Source organism: Dermacentor variabilis, chromosome 7 (genome assembly GCF_050947875.1).
Source record: "Dermacentor variabilis isolate Ectoservices chromosome 7, ASM5094787v1, whole genome shotgun sequence".
NCBI classification, from domain to species: Eukaryota; Metazoa; Arthropoda; class Arachnida; order Ixodida; family Ixodidae; genus Dermacentor; species Dermacentor variabilis.
In genome coordinates, this window is record NC_134574.1 from 113,588,198 (window position 1) to 113,605,832 (window position 17,635).

General features: G+C 43.6%; 1 protein-coding gene across 1 annotated transcript in view; it reads right to left on the bottom strand.

The window, feature by feature from the left end:
* LOC142587774 (retinoblastoma-like protein 1) overlaps positions 1-17,635 on the bottom strand; it is a 34,011-nt gene that overhangs the window by 13,342 nt on the left and 3,034 nt on the right. Inside the window, exons 3-9 of the mRNA XM_075699017.1 lie at positions 13,963-14,100; positions 11,356-11,438; positions 9,241-9,361; positions 8,748-8,846; positions 7,732-7,867; positions 3,227-3,357; positions 2,559-2,735 (exon numbers count right to left, since the gene is read on the bottom strand). Coding sequence (XP_075555132.1) covers positions 2,559-2,735; positions 3,227-3,357; positions 7,732-7,867; positions 8,748-8,846; positions 9,241-9,361; positions 11,356-11,438; positions 13,963-14,100 — 885 coding nt within the window. The remainder of the gene's footprint in view (positions 1-2,558; positions 2,736-3,226; positions 3,358-7,731; positions 7,868-8,747; positions 8,847-9,240; positions 9,362-11,355; positions 11,439-13,962; positions 14,101-17,635) is intronic.

Sequence of the window (17,635 nt, forward strand, 5' to 3'; positions counted from 1 at the left end):
GTTTTGAGCTCATTTTGGGTGTTGTTTTTTGGTGGCGGCTGTTGTCGGGGTAGCGACGCTTTAGGCCCAAGGCTTTACGAAGCTGCCTGTCGCACGTGGAGGGACACAACCTGGTGGACCGTGGCGTTGAGGTGTTGCAATTTGCTCGCCTCATTCTATTTAGCCTCGCACGAATTGAAATTACTCGTTCGACTCAAGGAAGTGAGCTTCGTTCACGTGAACTTAGCATCTGAGTAGCTGCCCGATCTTTTGATAGCCGAATTGAACATCGTACCACGTGGGCGATGCGCATGCATAATTCCTCTCCCTTGCACTACTTTAGTGTTTGCCGAGTGTGTTGAGTGTACGCAGCGTGATTGGAGTCACCCCTGGCTTGCTGTCACCTGCACATCGTCTGCGCTGCTGCCCCGGACTACGATCGAGCCACCCCGGGCGATGGTGATGCTGTGGCCAGTTCGGTGCAGCGACTTCGGCGGTGGACAAAAGAGCCGGCGGTCACCGACAGCGACGGTGGCTTTTGCCAGCAGGGCGCGTCGGCGCGAGCGACGCTTGCTCGTACCGACTACTGCGTCGTCGTTTCCAGAGTCCTGGCCTGGCATCGTGCCGTCGAGCCTGCAAAGCTGCTGCCGTAACCGGCGGACACCAGCGGTGTACCCAAGGACAGTCGGCTCGCATGCTATGGACAACGTGTGGACATTTCCTCAGCGCGGCTACTGTTGCATGCACTACCTTGATGTTAGACCGTGTGACATGTTTCGCCGGAATATGTAGTGATTTAAGGTTGGGGGGATGTGGGGATGCGAGACTCTCACGCGTCCCCTGATATGTTTTTTCCGCATAGCACGTCTCCTGTAATCCGGCTTCGCCGCGTGGCCCGGCGCCCGCTGCGTTCGGAGTGGTTGAGGCGCAGTACGAGAGATGGCGCGAGTGTTGCGCTGCTAACGTCACCGACAGGCGGGGTTACTCGGGCGCCGAGAGACAAGGCGCTTCCTCTTGGATTCGGGACAGCAAGCGGTACGGACGTGCCGTGCCGCACGTGCGCCGACCCATGCTTCTGCGAGACCGTCTCGCGTGGCCGCCTTGGAACGCGCCACCATTCACGTGACTGTACACGCGAATGACCAGGCGTTGGGATTCAGCATGGGGCGAACATATTCGCTCGCTATCCGGTCGCGGTGAGTCGGACTTCTAGATTTGTCGCGCGCCCATCGGCATGTTTTGTGGATAGCAACTCGGCTAGCAGGCATTGATCTATGAAAGGTGCAATAAATGCCCTTGTGATTGTTTGCACTACTGTGTTGTCGTTCCTTTGTCCCAAGAGTACGGGTGAGAGACCACCCCGCAGCGCATAGTTGTCGCCAGCAGCTACACCATGGGACGGAGGCTCAGAAGGGTGATGAACCGTGGCCACGGAGGGAAAACTGACAGTATAGCCCATTGCTAAACACGGCAAGCTAAATAAGGCAGTGACAGTCACTACAGTAATTCTCTACAAAGCTTAAAGGCACATAACCCCTGCAAATGTGCTCGTTGCACGTTGCAAGAGATGTTACTGAAAATGTTTCACCACGCTTTTACAGAGCTCGATTCTCAGCCTTTGGCACCACAGTCAGTCTATAACACACTTATGGGTATAAAAGTCCAGATAAAAACAATAACCAAGCCACATAAAACTGTCAATTCTCTTGCATTATATATCTGCGAGTCTCAGCGATAGCTCCCGGTACTTCACATGACCTATCACATTATGTCTTGCTCAATTCACATAATGAATAATCAGAGACTATTTCTGCAATATACATCCTGCTTTAGCAACATCTGCACGAGAATTCGGTCCTTACACTTCGCACTCCAAGCTTTCTCAGAAAACCATGTAATTTCTTTATAACATATGGGCATGACCAACAATCTTGATCCTCATATCTCCCCCTGTTGTTCACAGTAGGCCCACACAGAAGCAAATAAACGGGCTAACAGATGGACGAAGTGACAGATAAAAACTTCATTTAGGTATTCCAGATTACAGGGACATAAACGAAAAGCCCTTTACAGGCTTGACAAATGCCCCCTACAAGAAACTCGGCTTTGTGCAAGCGCACCTACATATACAGTAGAACCTCGTTCATGTTTTTTTAGAAAAAAATGCAAGAAAAACACTTACTAACTGGGAAACATATGCTCCGAAGTGATTAAAAAAATTGGCAGACTGAACTGTAGTTGGCACCTACGCAATGAGAAGCATTGCGCAAATTGTTGCATGACGACGTGCATCGAGTTGGTGAGGCCTGAGCATCCCGAGACGCACATTGTTGTTTTTACACTGTTTCGAAAACAAAATCGAGCTGGTGGGCTTTGCCAGAATACGATGCCGCCACAGCGAGACACAACACTCACGGCTAACAGAATCGCATTTAATCGCGTGGTTTTTAGGAAGGATTTAAGCGAAAAGGCATCTGATACGAGAGCAGTTGTGTACCATAACAGTGCCTCATAATAACGAGGCATTGCAACTCCAATTGAAGGCGTTCCGAAGGTAGCATGAAAGCACACAGCCTCACCTTGGCACCGACATACAGCGCACACAACAGAAGTTGATCGAGGTGCCGGTCCCTCATCAGGTCGATGTGTGCCACGAGGGAGTGCTCAAAGCAGGTCCAGATCTTGTGCTGGATGTCCTTCTGAATGCCCAGTCTCTCGCACATGTCAAAGAAGCGCACGGCCGCCAAGTGGTAGACCTGTTTGAGATTGTAGTGGGCGCCGTACGTCACAAAGCGCAGTCAATACAAGAAGTGCTCGACCAAAATGCAGCTTTCCTTCAGATGACAAAATGTACCATACTTGCACAAATATAAGTTTCTTCTTTTTCCAGAACTTCCAACCTGAGGAAAGCCCCTTGCATTATGTTCGAGACCATGGTCTAACTGTAAGATCATTTTCCCCTCTAATTTGCACTTAGACATAGGGTGAGGATTAAAAGAAATTTAAATGTGGGGTTTCGCATGCCGGAACTACAATATGATTATGAGGCAAGCCGTAGTGTAGGACTCCAGATTAAGTTTTAGCACCTTGGGGTCCTTTAATGTGTGTGCAATGCAAAAGTGAAAACATGCAAAAAAGGTGAACTGAGAATACTCAGATGGGACCGGACCCACTGCAAGTTCTGAGAGAGCAAAATACTGGTTCATCGTAGCTTAGCATTTACCAAAAACACTTCAACCATCCACACCTTTCGGAAAAAAAGTGCCAGGGAGTCGCAACGTGGAGGTTTGTTATCCTTGGTTGCCTCGGGCGATGATGGTGCAGGGCTGGCAGTAATGTGTGCAGCACTCTCACTGTGACAGCTACCAGCAGAGCTCCCTTGGAGAGATAGAAAATAAGGAAATCAGACATTACACTTAGTAATATAGTAATGAACACATGATGCTGGAAGCCAGCAGGAAAAGTTGTCAGATGGACAGCTTGACAAAGTTACTGGACCGCACACGGCAACTTCGCAGCATTCACAGATCCAGGCTACATAAAATTCACAAATTGCAAAAAAATTATACAGAAATGTTATCGAGTTTCTGGCACAAGCATTGCTTGCAGAATACATGCACATGCAACAATCTAGGCATACACAAACTGACACAAGAAGCGGTACTGATCTCAAGGGGGAAGAAAAGAACTATTTTTTACAAAGCCCTCAATAACAAGGTCTTGAATGGCAGGCATGTTGAGCACAACATGTGCAAACACAGAAAAGAGACAAATAAGACATGGCACTTTGCCACATGAGATCAAAACTGTCTAGGCCAAATTCAAGTCCATTTAAGTTGGTAACAGGGAAATGATAAATGCAAGCTTCACTTAAAAGTCAGGATATAAAGAAATATTGACATGGCTCATTAGGACCGATGTTTTCCAAGTTCAATGCTGTGGTCATTCAGCATGTTTAGCAGCCTTGGCAGCTACATTTTAACATCTGTAAGCCATAAATAGTTCTATGCCGGCGCTGTCCAGTTAGTGCTAATGGCTCCTTAAAACATATGGTCTCGTTCCAGCACAGCTATGGAGTCTGGAAAGAGAGAGACAACTGAACAAATGCAGAGAGGTTGGCCTGAGGTAACTTCCTCTCACCTGCTACTTTCCTTAGAGGGAAGCGGAGAAAAAGAGGAGGGTATGAGGAGTGGTGGTGAGGATAGGTACTAGTGTGCAATTATGCAAGTATGCACATACATGTCGACGAAGCACACATCTGAACCTGCAACTGAATCAGTACCAATATAAGAAAAACTCGAATCCCCATGACAATGGCACCAAGCTGCAAACGGAGCCAGTGCCAAGTTGAATCTCTAAAACCCAACAATTTCCCTTTTTTTTATTTCTTTTCACCTGTGAAGATTTTTGCAGGCCCGCCTTGTAAGCTCTGTGCCACTTTTGAGTGTGCGCCCGACTTCCTCTTTCATTAACATTTTCTCCACAGAACACCTCCTATCGCCTGTTGGCCTCCTAATTAGCTCACATGCCAGAGCGAGTGCTCCGGAAAGGAACCGGCACAAGTTTCAATCCCTGAACCACATGAAATGTTTTTCTTAACTGCAAAGCTTTCTTTGTCAAGAACCAGTGTGGGCTACCTTTGTCACTTAATCGTTTTTAAGTGCTCTCCTCAACTAGCCTGCAATATAGCCGCATTCGCACATCTGACCTACAACCATTTTCAGTGTGGTGGAAGGATGAGTCACTAAAGTTTTTCTATTGCTTTACAAATTCATTATGGTATCTCCCCAATAACTTTGCCAACCATTCTTTTACTCCAAGCCACCATGCCCTAAACATCACACCTTTCTACGCAGGTACAGACACACCTAAATACAGTTTTATACCATGCACAATCGATCACTGTAATTCATTGCCTGATACAACTCGGCCATTAGTTCCTGAATGCTCTAGCATAGTATAGCAAATGCATAACTAAGCATCTTACCCATATGACACTGTCCTCGTCCAAGTTTGTTTCGTTGTCTTGAAGTCTAATTTTGCAATAATTTTGTACACAGTGTGGTTACTTTCGCATCATTAGGATTCGCTTTGTATGTGTGTGTTTTTATATTTCTTGTCCAATTCCGTCAATAAATAAATAAATAAGTAAATAAATAAATAAATAAATAAATAGTCTTGTCTGGGTGCTGGCGCACGCTACCGGCCAAGCCTGAGAAAACTCGAGAGCATGAAACATATGTAGACCTGTGGCACCATCTACTCAGGAGTTGGTAACACTGCTATTTGATGCTAAGTTTTGTTTTATGCGACAGTTGGCACGACAAAGCTTATCAAGTGTCAATGTTGCTCCCATCTCTTGTATTCCCGCACATTTTATAAATGATGCAGAAATTCAAGAGCTTCTTATGAACTATCATTCAGAAGGCTTCAATGATGATTGTGAGGCATTTCCAAGGGGCAATGACAGCTGCAAAGATGCCATGTTTCCAGAGGAACACTAATTATCTTAATGAAGTCATTAAATAACATAAGTCTTAACCTTTGTTTGATTTTTAAGATTAAAAATTTTGTAGCATGTTCAGCAATGTATCATGAATAAGTATCACTTGAATTTAATACCTGCAAATGAGTTGCTTAGCTAAAAATTTAATTTGTTGCACTTTTGAGTAACACATGGCACCCAAAGGGTTAGCGCAACACTGAGGTGGAGGCCAACTTTCTCGTTCATGAAACTTATTCAGCCCTGAAGATATCTGCAGATATTATGGCGGCCTATTCAAATAGTGGCATGCCTTCAGCAATTTCTCTCATACGTCCTGGCAGGCTGCAACTGCACCATGCTTTCTTCACGTGGAAAGTTCACTGAGTATGTCATGTTAATGGTTTCCTTACGTTTTATTCCTAATTTGATGGCAACAGAGGGTTTACCCGCAGCATTAACAAGCACTGCGATCACGCTTCAATGTTATAAGGACCCATGGCTATAGGCTACGTAAAACTGACAGAGACATGAGGGACAGAGAAAACAACCCTCTATATTTTTGAAAAGCAGATTCGGATGTTTCATTTTAAACCATCCTTGACAAGCGGCCAATGACGTTTTCAAACACGACTCAAAAGTACTTTCAGAGGGCCTAGTTGGTGCATATGTGACATAATTTAAGAGCACAAAAAAAAACGACACGGCACGAAAGAAAAGGGTAGACACAGGACAAGCACCTTTGTTGACACAAAACACAGTTGACAGTAGCACTTGTCATGTGTCTACCCTTTTCTTTTGTGCTATGTATATACAGTGAAACCTCATTAAACCATAGTTGACCGGAGCTCGGAAAAAGTACGTACTAAATGGTAGTACTGCTTAACCGAAATAGTATAAGATCGCCCACTTACCTGTCAAAAATGGAACTCGGAGAGAGTGTGATGAAAGGGGAAAAAACATTCAGCATTTATTTACTTCGCGCGACGAACGTGTTATTTCCGTTTGATGCCGCCACGGCCTAGCAGCGACGACAGCGGCCTCAAACTTGCTGAAGCTGTGAGCCAGCTTTTCAGCCAGCCCCCTTTTCTCAGCAAACACTCGCATGGCAGATTCCTCGTTGGCGTTGCATATTCTTTGTGCACAGGCGCGGTAGCATTGCAGAAGTCACGGGACACTTTTTAATTGCGTGGTGCTGTTCTCGTCACGACGACTGCATTCATGAGGCTGACGTAATGTGCAGCTTCTGCCACTGTCGGGCCTGAATCGTCCGTGCTGTCGCTTTCCGTTTCGTTCTTATCCCATTCGCTAGGTGACACTTCGGCAACAACAGAGGCAACGATGGTGAAAAGTCGAACCTCGTAGCCGACATCTCTTCACGGTCACAGCAGCGCTGCCAAGCAGCTTCTTCGCATTCCAAATGCCACACACCGTAGTCAACAGTAAAACCATGTCGCATGCCAGCGCCGACTTTTCGCATCACGTTCGACAGCACGAATGATGTCTAATTTTTCTTCTATGCTAAGCACCTGGCGTCTTTTTTATACGAGTTTAGGCATGACGCAAGTTCTCGCTTGACCGACGCTACAACACCACAATGCCATAGAATAAAGAACCCACTAGCTGCGTTTACATGGATGTGACAGTAGCGCATCACATTTCCAAGCGCATTTAAGAAAGGCAATGCGACGCCATTTACATGTAGCACATTAACTCTCGCGAGAACGCCCCGCCACACGGATGAGTCGACTCGCGCCCGTAAATCTACCCTTGCCCAACGCATTAATGCGACGCACCTTCCTAGCGCATTACTGCTGTTTACATGAATGCGATGCACTAGAAATGCGATGCGATGCACCACTGTCGCATTCATGTAAACGCAGCTACTGACAATGCTCTCTGGCACGGCGCCCAAATGATCTTGATGTTGATGTGGCTTCACGTGCAAGTGCACAGGGCGCTTGGAGGCCATTGTGCTGATCTCCGAGGCTTGTTGTTCTGCCGGACTGCCCGATAGAGACGACGCACCGCCGTGTTTGCACGACGAAAAGTGGAAACACTACGTGTTAACAGATACATACGCAATAAGCTGGTACGGTTTATGCGGATACAAAACACATTATGTTCGATGGCCGCTGAGTCGGGGATTTGACTTTACTACCTTTAAAACGAAACTAGTGGTTAAGCAGGTACAGTTTAACGTGGTTTTACTGTATATTTTTCTGTGCTCATAAATCATGTGATTTTCAAATATGTTTGTGGAGACTTACCAGTTTCGTTCGAACTGAAGTGCCTCTGGTCACTTCCTGAACTGCTTGGCGAAAGGTGTGCCCCAGGAGAGAGAGTTCCATTGTGGCCATTCTTGTCAGATTCTTGAAACACTTCAATTCGCCACTGAGGAAACACCTAACCAAGCAATCCAAACAAGACAGAAGTTCAAAGGAAGGTTCAAACTTGAAATGATGTGGATTAGTTGAACACAGAGTGTTGTTTTAAGCCAACGCTTCAACAGGGGGACTTGTCTTGGTCAGGGCAGCAGCTGGGTTCCATGGTAGCAGATTTATACACGCGCAACTCACTCTCCCCCACCCTCAATGGGTGGGGAGGAGGAGAATGGGCGAGGGCATGGCTAAGAAATGCTGCCAAGAAAAGCAGTTGCCGCCCTGACAAAGAAAAGCATCTCCTTGACGAAAGGTTGGCTTAAAGTGCGATTCCGTGATCGATTACTCGACATCATCTAAACAAGCAATGCAACTTTAGTAGTGTGATAAGTAACCACTTCAGGAAAGAGAGAATGCAACACTGTGAAACTGAACTCTGTGCCAGCTCACAGAAGATGAAATAACAGAGCTCAAAACAAGACCTTTTTCTGTGTGACAAGATCAATATAATTTTTTTTCTATAACAGGAAACCCAATTTTCCACTATGGCAAAACCAAATTTATTATTTGCTTATAACAAAAAATTAGGTAACCCAGCTCAATGCAGATCTCTCTGTTGCAAGGCAAGAGTAACACAATATGACAACAGTAATGGCAACAGTAAGATGCCCATTCAGGACAGCTGCTTTTCAATGTGGCAAAATAAATCTGATCTATACACTCATGACAAAATGACACAAATGTGGTCCTAACTAAGCGAGGGACAGTAGTCACTGCAATCTATCAACAATAGCGTGACCTTTAACTAGAAGTTAACGATGGGTGCTCTTTAATGAGGCAAAACCAAAGTTACTCTTAGATCGCAGTGAAATGGTGTCAAGAAGGCAAGCACAAAACAGACGCACCTCCTTGCACTGGGGCACAATCTGATGGGAGCGGCTCATCACATCCCACAGGGGAGAGTCATCTTTCCAAGCGAGAGACTCCAGGATCTGCTCCTCAATCTGCACAGAAAACTTGCTGTCAGCATCCAGGAGAAAAAAAATTATTCGAAGATGTATGCCAAACTGAGCGACTGATACATCAAAAAGAGCAAAGCCGTATAAGCAAGTCCTCACACCCTTCAGAAGTACTGGGGTCTATTTACTGGTTGTTCTACCCTTCTTTTGTGTGTGTGATCAGACATATGACATACAAGAGGCTTCTGACAAAGCGACATAAATACAAACACTAAGTATAATTTGCTGTCGCAAGTAACATTTTACGTGATTACACATCTCAGAAGCACAATGATACACAAGAGACTTCAGACAAGAAGCCTCACTAGCCAGTGCAAACACCAACTGCTATCCTGCTATCATAACCAATAGAATATGTGCCATCAAAGATTATCCTCACTTGATTGAGGTGCTTGATGACTTCTCGCCACAAGCCTTTCTCAGCACGGATCAAAGGCTCAGTGATCTTGTAGAAATTGTAAGGCTTCAGACAGAACACCTCCAAGATCCAGGGAAATTCTCTGCAAATCCAGACAAACTCACACACTGCAACAGCAGTGGGCAGCATAGACACTGCGCTTGCAGAAAAGTGGTTTTTAAAAAAAAGGCGCCACATCAGACCCCTTCGATGCCAAGGTCACAGATTTGGCGCACAGTATTTACTGTACCAAACCTTTACGACCAGTATATGCTTTTTGCTGCAAGCACTGAAGCGCACTGTGAATTTGAACACGGATAAATAGCTTAGCAAATAACAAACTGGCAAAACAGAAGCCACAATTAACAGCAAGAAGGAGAAAGCAATCCTTGTACACCATTGCATACATACATTTCCTGCAAGGGGCGGTAACATCTCCAATGGCACTCAGTACGAGATTACGTTTATGATGCGCGCAATGCGCAGAGCAAAAATGACTTGATTCATGAGGAAGTTTAAAGATTACACACACACACACACAAGCAACAGTGCAAGACACCGCTGCTCAGACATTCCAATATGAGAGAAAACCATTCAGGAGAACAGTCTTCCCTAGAGACATACACATGAATGTGACAGGGGATACAAGATTGGCGTTCAAAGCCAGCAATTTTCCTAGTTTCTGCCGCAAATAAGTTTCACGAGGGGGATTCTTCAATGTAACAGCTCTATAGCAAATAGCAATGAGTCACTTTCTGGCATACGTGTTGACAGAAATTGAAGTTTGAACACAGACCAAGCGCTTCCCTTCATGTTAGCACAGAGCATACAATCGAGGTGTAGGAGGAGTTAGAACCTCTGCTGTCTTGTTCTTTCCTACTCCTACAGTCTTGTGGTTTCTGCTGCATGTTAGACAAGTCTATGTTTGCAATTTAGTATGCTGTTTACCATATACAATTCCCTTCTGTTTGTCGCAATATCTTTTCAATATGGTTGGTACAAGCAACAGTTGCATGTGCCTCTTGACCACAACTTTTCTACTCTACTTGCTGCTGCATTTATACGACATTACTGTAGTTTTTCATGGCTAAATAGAAGCAAATTTCAGGTGAGGTAATTGAATATATCAATGAAAAGACAGACAAGCTAGGCTGTCCCCTACATACCGCAATGTCAAGAGCCATCGTCCACCGCTGCTGCGGAAGTCACACATTGCTATGACTTTGCAGTGCATGTTACATTCAGCTTGTAGTAGCTGCGAGTTGCTTGTAGTTGCTGACTCATTCACAAGTTTCGTTTTCGAATTTAATTTTGTTGTTTCCCCCTGTTAACCAGTTTTGTGTAGTTAGTTCTAAGCATGGCGGTTCATTCTGAGAAGTGGTAGTCAGAATGCATAGTTTCATACTAGTATATTAAAAACGAAGCTTCGACATATCCATCTACAGGCTTGCAGCAACCTGTACTGCACTCGCTGTATTTTCGAACGGCCCTCCTAATACACAGCAGAGAAAAACAGTGTGAAAGAGAGGGCACCAACAAACAGTTCCACTACTTTTCAGTTGAGAGTAGAGCACATCCTTGCGCATGTGTTTTTCGGTACGAATACTATCTCCTTTTGCACTGTTATGCCTTCCCTTCACATAAACCAACCAGCCTTGCAAAGAGTCCTTTCAACCATGTGGAAGACTGGTATGACATCCTGTGACAGATTTCGGGGAGGAATACTTCAAAAGTAGCGGCAGTCTCAGGATTCCTGCTATGACTACATGCGCATCCGTTTCGAAATTGGAACATGTCTACTAAACTTATTATCTGAAATGTCAGTGAATTTATCAACTTGCTAAACAGTCACGAAGTGATGATTATACAATTTGTGATGTTTTTAAAAAAATCTATGAGCCAGGAAAAAAAATAACCTCTACTCTATTGGACAATTTCTCAAAAATATGTAAGCCCAAGTATGCCCATACCTAATACCATTTGTCAATCCACAAACACTTCCCTCAGGCTGAAATTCTAACCATCATAACAGCATCATCAAGCACATCAACCATGTCACTACTATTCTGCAAAGATACAAGAAAAGGAAATAATTACCGTTGTGAGTTGTAGCAGAACATTACAATCTCTAGGCAGCACGCAAACAGTGACCTCTGGAAAGCACTGTTGCTCAGGTAAACCTTCAATGCAAGCGAGATAACATACAGGTCAGTTTTATTCATTTTTATCTTGCTAAAAATGCAATACACATTCCTGGTATATTCTTTAGAAAAAAAAAAATGCTGCAACATATGCAGCTCAAAAAAAAATTCTGCACTTTGAAACTTTTTTTTTTTTCAAAATTTGTCATGATGGTTAAGGAGTTATCAGTCACCCCTAACTATCAGTCATATAGATTATTGATTAAATGGGGCTCTCAGTGCACTTAATCCATACCTTCTAAGTATGAGTCTACATGTACATTCTGTTCGCTATCTTTGCCCCGTTTTTGTTGCCTGCCCAAGTTCACCCTCAATGCACTATCACAGATAAATGAAATGCAAGAAAATTGGGGCTAACTAGAAGGCATTATTTTGTTTTGGCTTTCAAGTCTTCTGCGTGATGTCGGCACGATTTCAGCTAGTATGTACAGTTTTAGGCTCGTGCCACCACTGGCGGTGACAGAATTCCACTCTTTTGTTACTATTCGTAAGTGGTGTTCTACTTTACAACTTAATGTCTGTATTTTACTCGTTTATGATGGCACATCTGGGCCTATACAAGCTTCACTGCTCGTATATTGCAAACGTTTTGCTTTGCTTTTTCTGCTTCTTTCCTTTCTAACGCTTGGTCGTGTTGTAAGATACCTGTACCAAACATGCCAAATAAGACCACAATTGAGGTCATATTAAAGCTTAGAGTCAACATGAGAGTTAAACAGAATTACTTGGGCTCGTAATGCCCATTGGAATAATTTGTAGTGTATATCGCATACAGCTTTTGGCAACAATGCAACCAGACGCATGCCTATCACCTCGAAAAGCTATTAACATGACAAGATGGGCCAGAACTGTGAAACTTGCTTGTTTGAAAGGGCACTCACATTACACAGTAGACTTCTATCAATTTGATTCAGGTTAATTTGATTTTTTTGGTTAATTCAATCCCGACCAAAGCTCCTGGCCAGTACCCATGAATTTCTAAGGCCCCAAACTTTATTTTGACAATAAAATTGGCCTTCGCATGGTAAGTCAAACTTGACCAGCCAGCATGCTGGCGCCTGACTCCTATGGTGACCCCAATAGTGACACCCCTTTAAGGGCAGCATGTCTTGGTGGAGCTTAGACAGGGAATGCGTTGAACACACGTGAAATCTCCTGTCAAAAACGCCTATTTTCAGCCTGCCCTAGGAAGATTTTCAAGAAATAACAATAGCTCACAATGTCTGATTATGGTATTTACTCTATTATAACATGACCCCCCCCCCCTTTTCTTCCCCAAGAAGGGTGGACTGAAAAACTGCCTTTCGTGTGCTTTTTATGCATCAAACAACTGTATTGTGGCAAATCCGACTTTAATAACTGTGAGGCAAAGCTGACTTTAGGCAATCAGCCGCCAATGCAATGCCAAATTTGACCCTAGCCCATCCTTCTCGCTAAAAAATTGGGTGGCTGTTAGATTCACAGATTTAATGTTACCACTATGTTAGTTTTCCACTCTGGAAACATACAAAGCGGGCACATGTTTGATTCAGAGGTATGTTAGAATAAGGCAAATACTGTCAAATGAATCAGCAGTGTGTTTTGATGTTTTCTCTGAATCTTTGTTGACCTGACCCACCAGATAATTTAACCAATTTCGTTAGTACCACCAGGACTGAATTAATGGAAATCGACTGCATATGTGCACATCGCATAAAATTGGTGAAAGTGTATCTGAATGCATGTCCACCATCTCGAATAACTACCAACATGGAAAGGCAGGCAAGAACTGTGAAGTACCTAGGTGTGTACCTAGGTACGGCCTGAAGGCATTACTGCAGGGAGGATGAATTGGTTACGTGAATGGTGGTCATGTCATGAAAGGAACTAAACAAACAGTAGATGTAAGCATGAGACACTAAATGCGCAAAAAAAGAATATTACTCACAAATATGTGTACTTGTCATACGACAAGAGAAAGACAGGAAAAGCAAAACCAAATATTTCGGTTATATAGTGATGCTGGTAACATCAACATCACTAGTGGTCAAAACAACCATAAAAGGGCAAATATGAAGCCTCACATGACTACAAAACCAAACATCATTGACAAATGCAGACGCTCATGAATGATAAAGGAAGAATACTGCAATGAACAAGTTTAATCCTTCGTAAGGCACTTTCCACAGCATACAAAATATTCAAAGAATCGAGGACTTCTTTCAGTAGCAATATTCGACTTAACATATATAGAATAAAAAATATATATATATAATGAGACATGTTAATTCAGCTCTTGTACGTTCACACAATCTTCCCGTAGTCTCTTCCATTTTACATGTGTTGCAGTTGTTTCATATACACATTCCCGTCAATGGCTCTATGACTTCAGTGACAAGGACCAGTAGCAGTGAAAGAGCAAAAAAAATATGCACAATCATTATCCTACACGATTCCCCAAACAGGCATCACAACCCAAAAAGCAAAAGTGCTATTTGGGGCCAACAAACAGGGACGCACTAACCGAGAGGTCAGTGTGTGGCTTTTGCTGCTTCATTTCAATGACGATGCTCTCCAGAGCCTTGTAGAACAACATCTCGCCCATCTGAAGCTGTCTGCGAGCAAGGTTGGCATCCGCTCTGCCTTGCTGCTCGAGCAAGTTCTGGAAGGAAAGGGTGCAGACGCTGTACACATGCACAAGGCGCAGTTGTCGCAAATCTAGTGCAGCCAAGCCCCATTGTAATGAACGCCTTCGTTACATGAAACGCCTTCGCCACGCACCAGAACTTCGTTGTAACTGGGCTTTCCCTCCAAACTACCGACAAAGAACACAGTGAGGCACGAAATAGATGCTGTGTTCCCAAATTTCATGCGTGTTGCGGCGCACTGGCAAAAATTGGTGATTGAGGTATGTTGACCCAATAACGGCGCTCTCGAGTGTGACAAGCTGTGGACTTTGTCTTAGGTCAAGCCCCCTCGTATGTACGAGATGCTTGAATGAGGACACACAGACGCGACTGCGTGCGCGACGTCATGATTGCAGCAGCGCATGCACATAGAAAGAAGACTACGTTAGTGATTCAGGCTGGGCACCAATTAAAAGTTTAGCTCAATTAGTCGGTACCTTTTAATCAATTAATTAACAGATTTACATACCTAAGCAAAAAAAGTATTGAAGCCAGTGATTTGTTACGATAAATACACTTTGACAAAACTGCGCTATTTGAATTGACCGTTTCATGGAAAAATTCAAGTGTACTGCGCATTGTGTAAGTTAATCTGGAGTTCCCCGCTATGCCATGCCTCATAACTATATCATGGTTTTGGCATGTAATACCCCAAAATGTACTTTTTAGTTTTTAATCGACAGTTGCCTTTACCATTAATTGAACAATACATTGCGTAAATGGCCATTCAAGCATGTCCAACTCAATCCAACGCACTCCAACGCAATCCAACGCAATCCAACGCAGGAAAGTAAGAAGTCTCTGTATACCTCCACTTCTTCTGGCTAAGAAAACACGTGTGCTAGAGCACACAAAGAGGAATGAAAGAAGACTAAATATTTCAACAGAGTATGCTGCAAGTGCAACGCACATGCGCAGTTGGAACTCATTCTCAATTTCTTGCTGTCAATGCCTGCACTTGTCTGACTTTGGTCATAAGAGCTCAACCGATTAATCGCAATAAAAGCAAAAAATAGTTGCGATTAAAGTGTTAATAGATTAAGTGGAAGGTTACTCAATGAGTCGCCCAATACTAAAGTAAACAAGTAAATATACAAACGAGAATGAAAACTAGGACACGACACTGTACTGATTGGCCCTTTTGCATAGCTGTGCAGGCACCAAGCACCCTTCTCCCCTCCCTTGGCTTGCTGAGATGCTGTCACACCATGGTTTATTCCATTCGTTGCAACAGAACTGAGCAGGGTGCCTGGTCGTTAGAAGTGGACGGCTCTCCCACAGATTCCTTGAAAAGCACTTTGGGTGTATAGAAGCAGCTCCTCATGGCAAAAAGTTTGTTCTAAATGGGGCCACTAAATGTGGGCTCGCCTGCACAGTCGGAACTCATAAAATGGATATAATGAATTACCAAATACACCAAAGTGAACTTAAAGTAAGGTTGGCCATGCTTGATTTTGAAAAGTGTTCTACTGCTGTAACAAAACCAAAAATTCGAGCTCCGAGACAATATCAGTAACTGCAAACCAAATATTAATTCACCCGGCAGCTCAAAGTAGTATGTATTCTGGTAGCAAAAAGAATGTAGAATACTTGGCAAGAGAAACTCAAAACAGCACGTTCCGGATGTACATGCACGTTTTCACCAATTGCTTGGCTTGGCTCATTTCACAGCCAGCAAGTGAATATGGTCAATTCTTTGTGATCTCACCAATCACATCGTTGTTTATTCACGGTGCAAAGCACTAATTTAGCAATGCAAATTGGTGTAATTCAGTGCTGCTTACATGGCCAACAACATGGCAAGCCGCTGCCGGATCCTCAAAATAGAAAGGAGACTCTTTACTGGCCCATCGAAGGCATTGCGCACATTCTTTATTTTTATTTTTTCAAAAAGACCCAATCGCATTTTTTTTTGTTTGCAGGTATTGGTGTGCATGGTTAAAACTTATGCCGAATCTGACAAAGGCATTTTCATGTCGGATCTGACTTCACCATGGCCAGGTTTGATTGTAATATGCATGTAAAAGAAGTTGCATGGCTTCTCTGATATGTTTAACCTAACAAACACCATAGGAAAACCTATAAACCTTCATGTGGAAGCTATGTGAATAATGTAGGCACAAAAATATGTCGCACTGCATGCTTTGGAGTGAAGTTTCATTCGGTTTCCCTGTAGAAATAGTGCGTACCCACTATGGTGGATCAGCAAACAACAGTTAGGTAAAGTCATTCAGTCCTGTCTAGAAAGAAGAGTGTTAGCCAGAATTGCTCCCAGCAATGCTACAGTGAGTTCTGCTAACACATCCAGAGCTTCATCTAGTACAAATGCCCAAGAATAGTGTACGGGACAACGATTGCAGCATGTTGTCTTTTTGCCCACTTTTGCATACATTTTACAGCAAAGCTCCTTATGGCTAGGGTTCCGTGGCTCTTTCCTGTCCATCAACAAATCTGCGTGCGCAGAAATTCAACTCCTGAATTTGACACAAAATCACTTCATTCTATGCAAAAGCTTACACGTCTCATCACTTGGATATGCATTTTCAGTAGATCAGTTACCAATAGGCACCATTTTCCAGATCAGTAGACTCACAGGTACGTGATTTTTTTTTTGCTTGCTTACAAGGGTATGAGCCATTGCTTAAAGCTGTATGAGCCTTCATTGCCTTATGTGACGGGCAACCTTCTCATTGGGTAGGCACAGAAATGCTTACGCATTTAATAACAGAGGTGATACCGAGAATCTGCATGCACACCTATTGTCACTCTTGCTTTATCAAAACTATTCCCCCCAAAATATGTGACAATTGGCTGCTGAGACGACTCTATCATTATGCCGAGTTCCATTTGTTTTTCATAATTAGGTAGTTCACAGTGAAGTTGTAAAAGTTGTGGAATTCCCTTCTGCTGTCAACAAATGGGCTTCTATGGAAGGGAAACAGACAGCCCTATGTTTGTCTGCTAAGATAAAACTCTAGCCCTCCCAAATGTCATTACGCTAATTAACTAAGAAGTAACCTCAATAGCAAATTACCTACAAACAAACATGTTTTGTTCCGTGCACTCCTTTGGACTGCGCCTCGATCAATCGTGTTTTGCTTCGTGCATCGTTTGGCTTTGCTGTCCAACCATGTTCACACCATTAATTGGGGGCGGATTTGGAAGCACAACTAGAGCTTCACTGGCATTACAACTTCACAGAGTGAATTGGCCCCGATTATTATTTTTTTTATATTTGCCCATTTCAACTAAGAAAGTCCAGTTACTTTTCCCGATGCTTTTCCAATGTTCATTCTTTGTTGGCTTCATGCAGTTGCGACGAACAAAAGTTGAACTCCCTCAGTTTCCCTTTTTCTTCTCGCAAAATGCATGCAATGCACTGTGGAAGGTGCACTGGGAGTGCAGTCACAAGAAAGTGTGACCCTGCACGTTCATCTGTGAAGTACACTTTTCATTATGTTTTCGAGGTAACTAAACAAACAGAAAAAAACATGAACTATAAAGACCGAG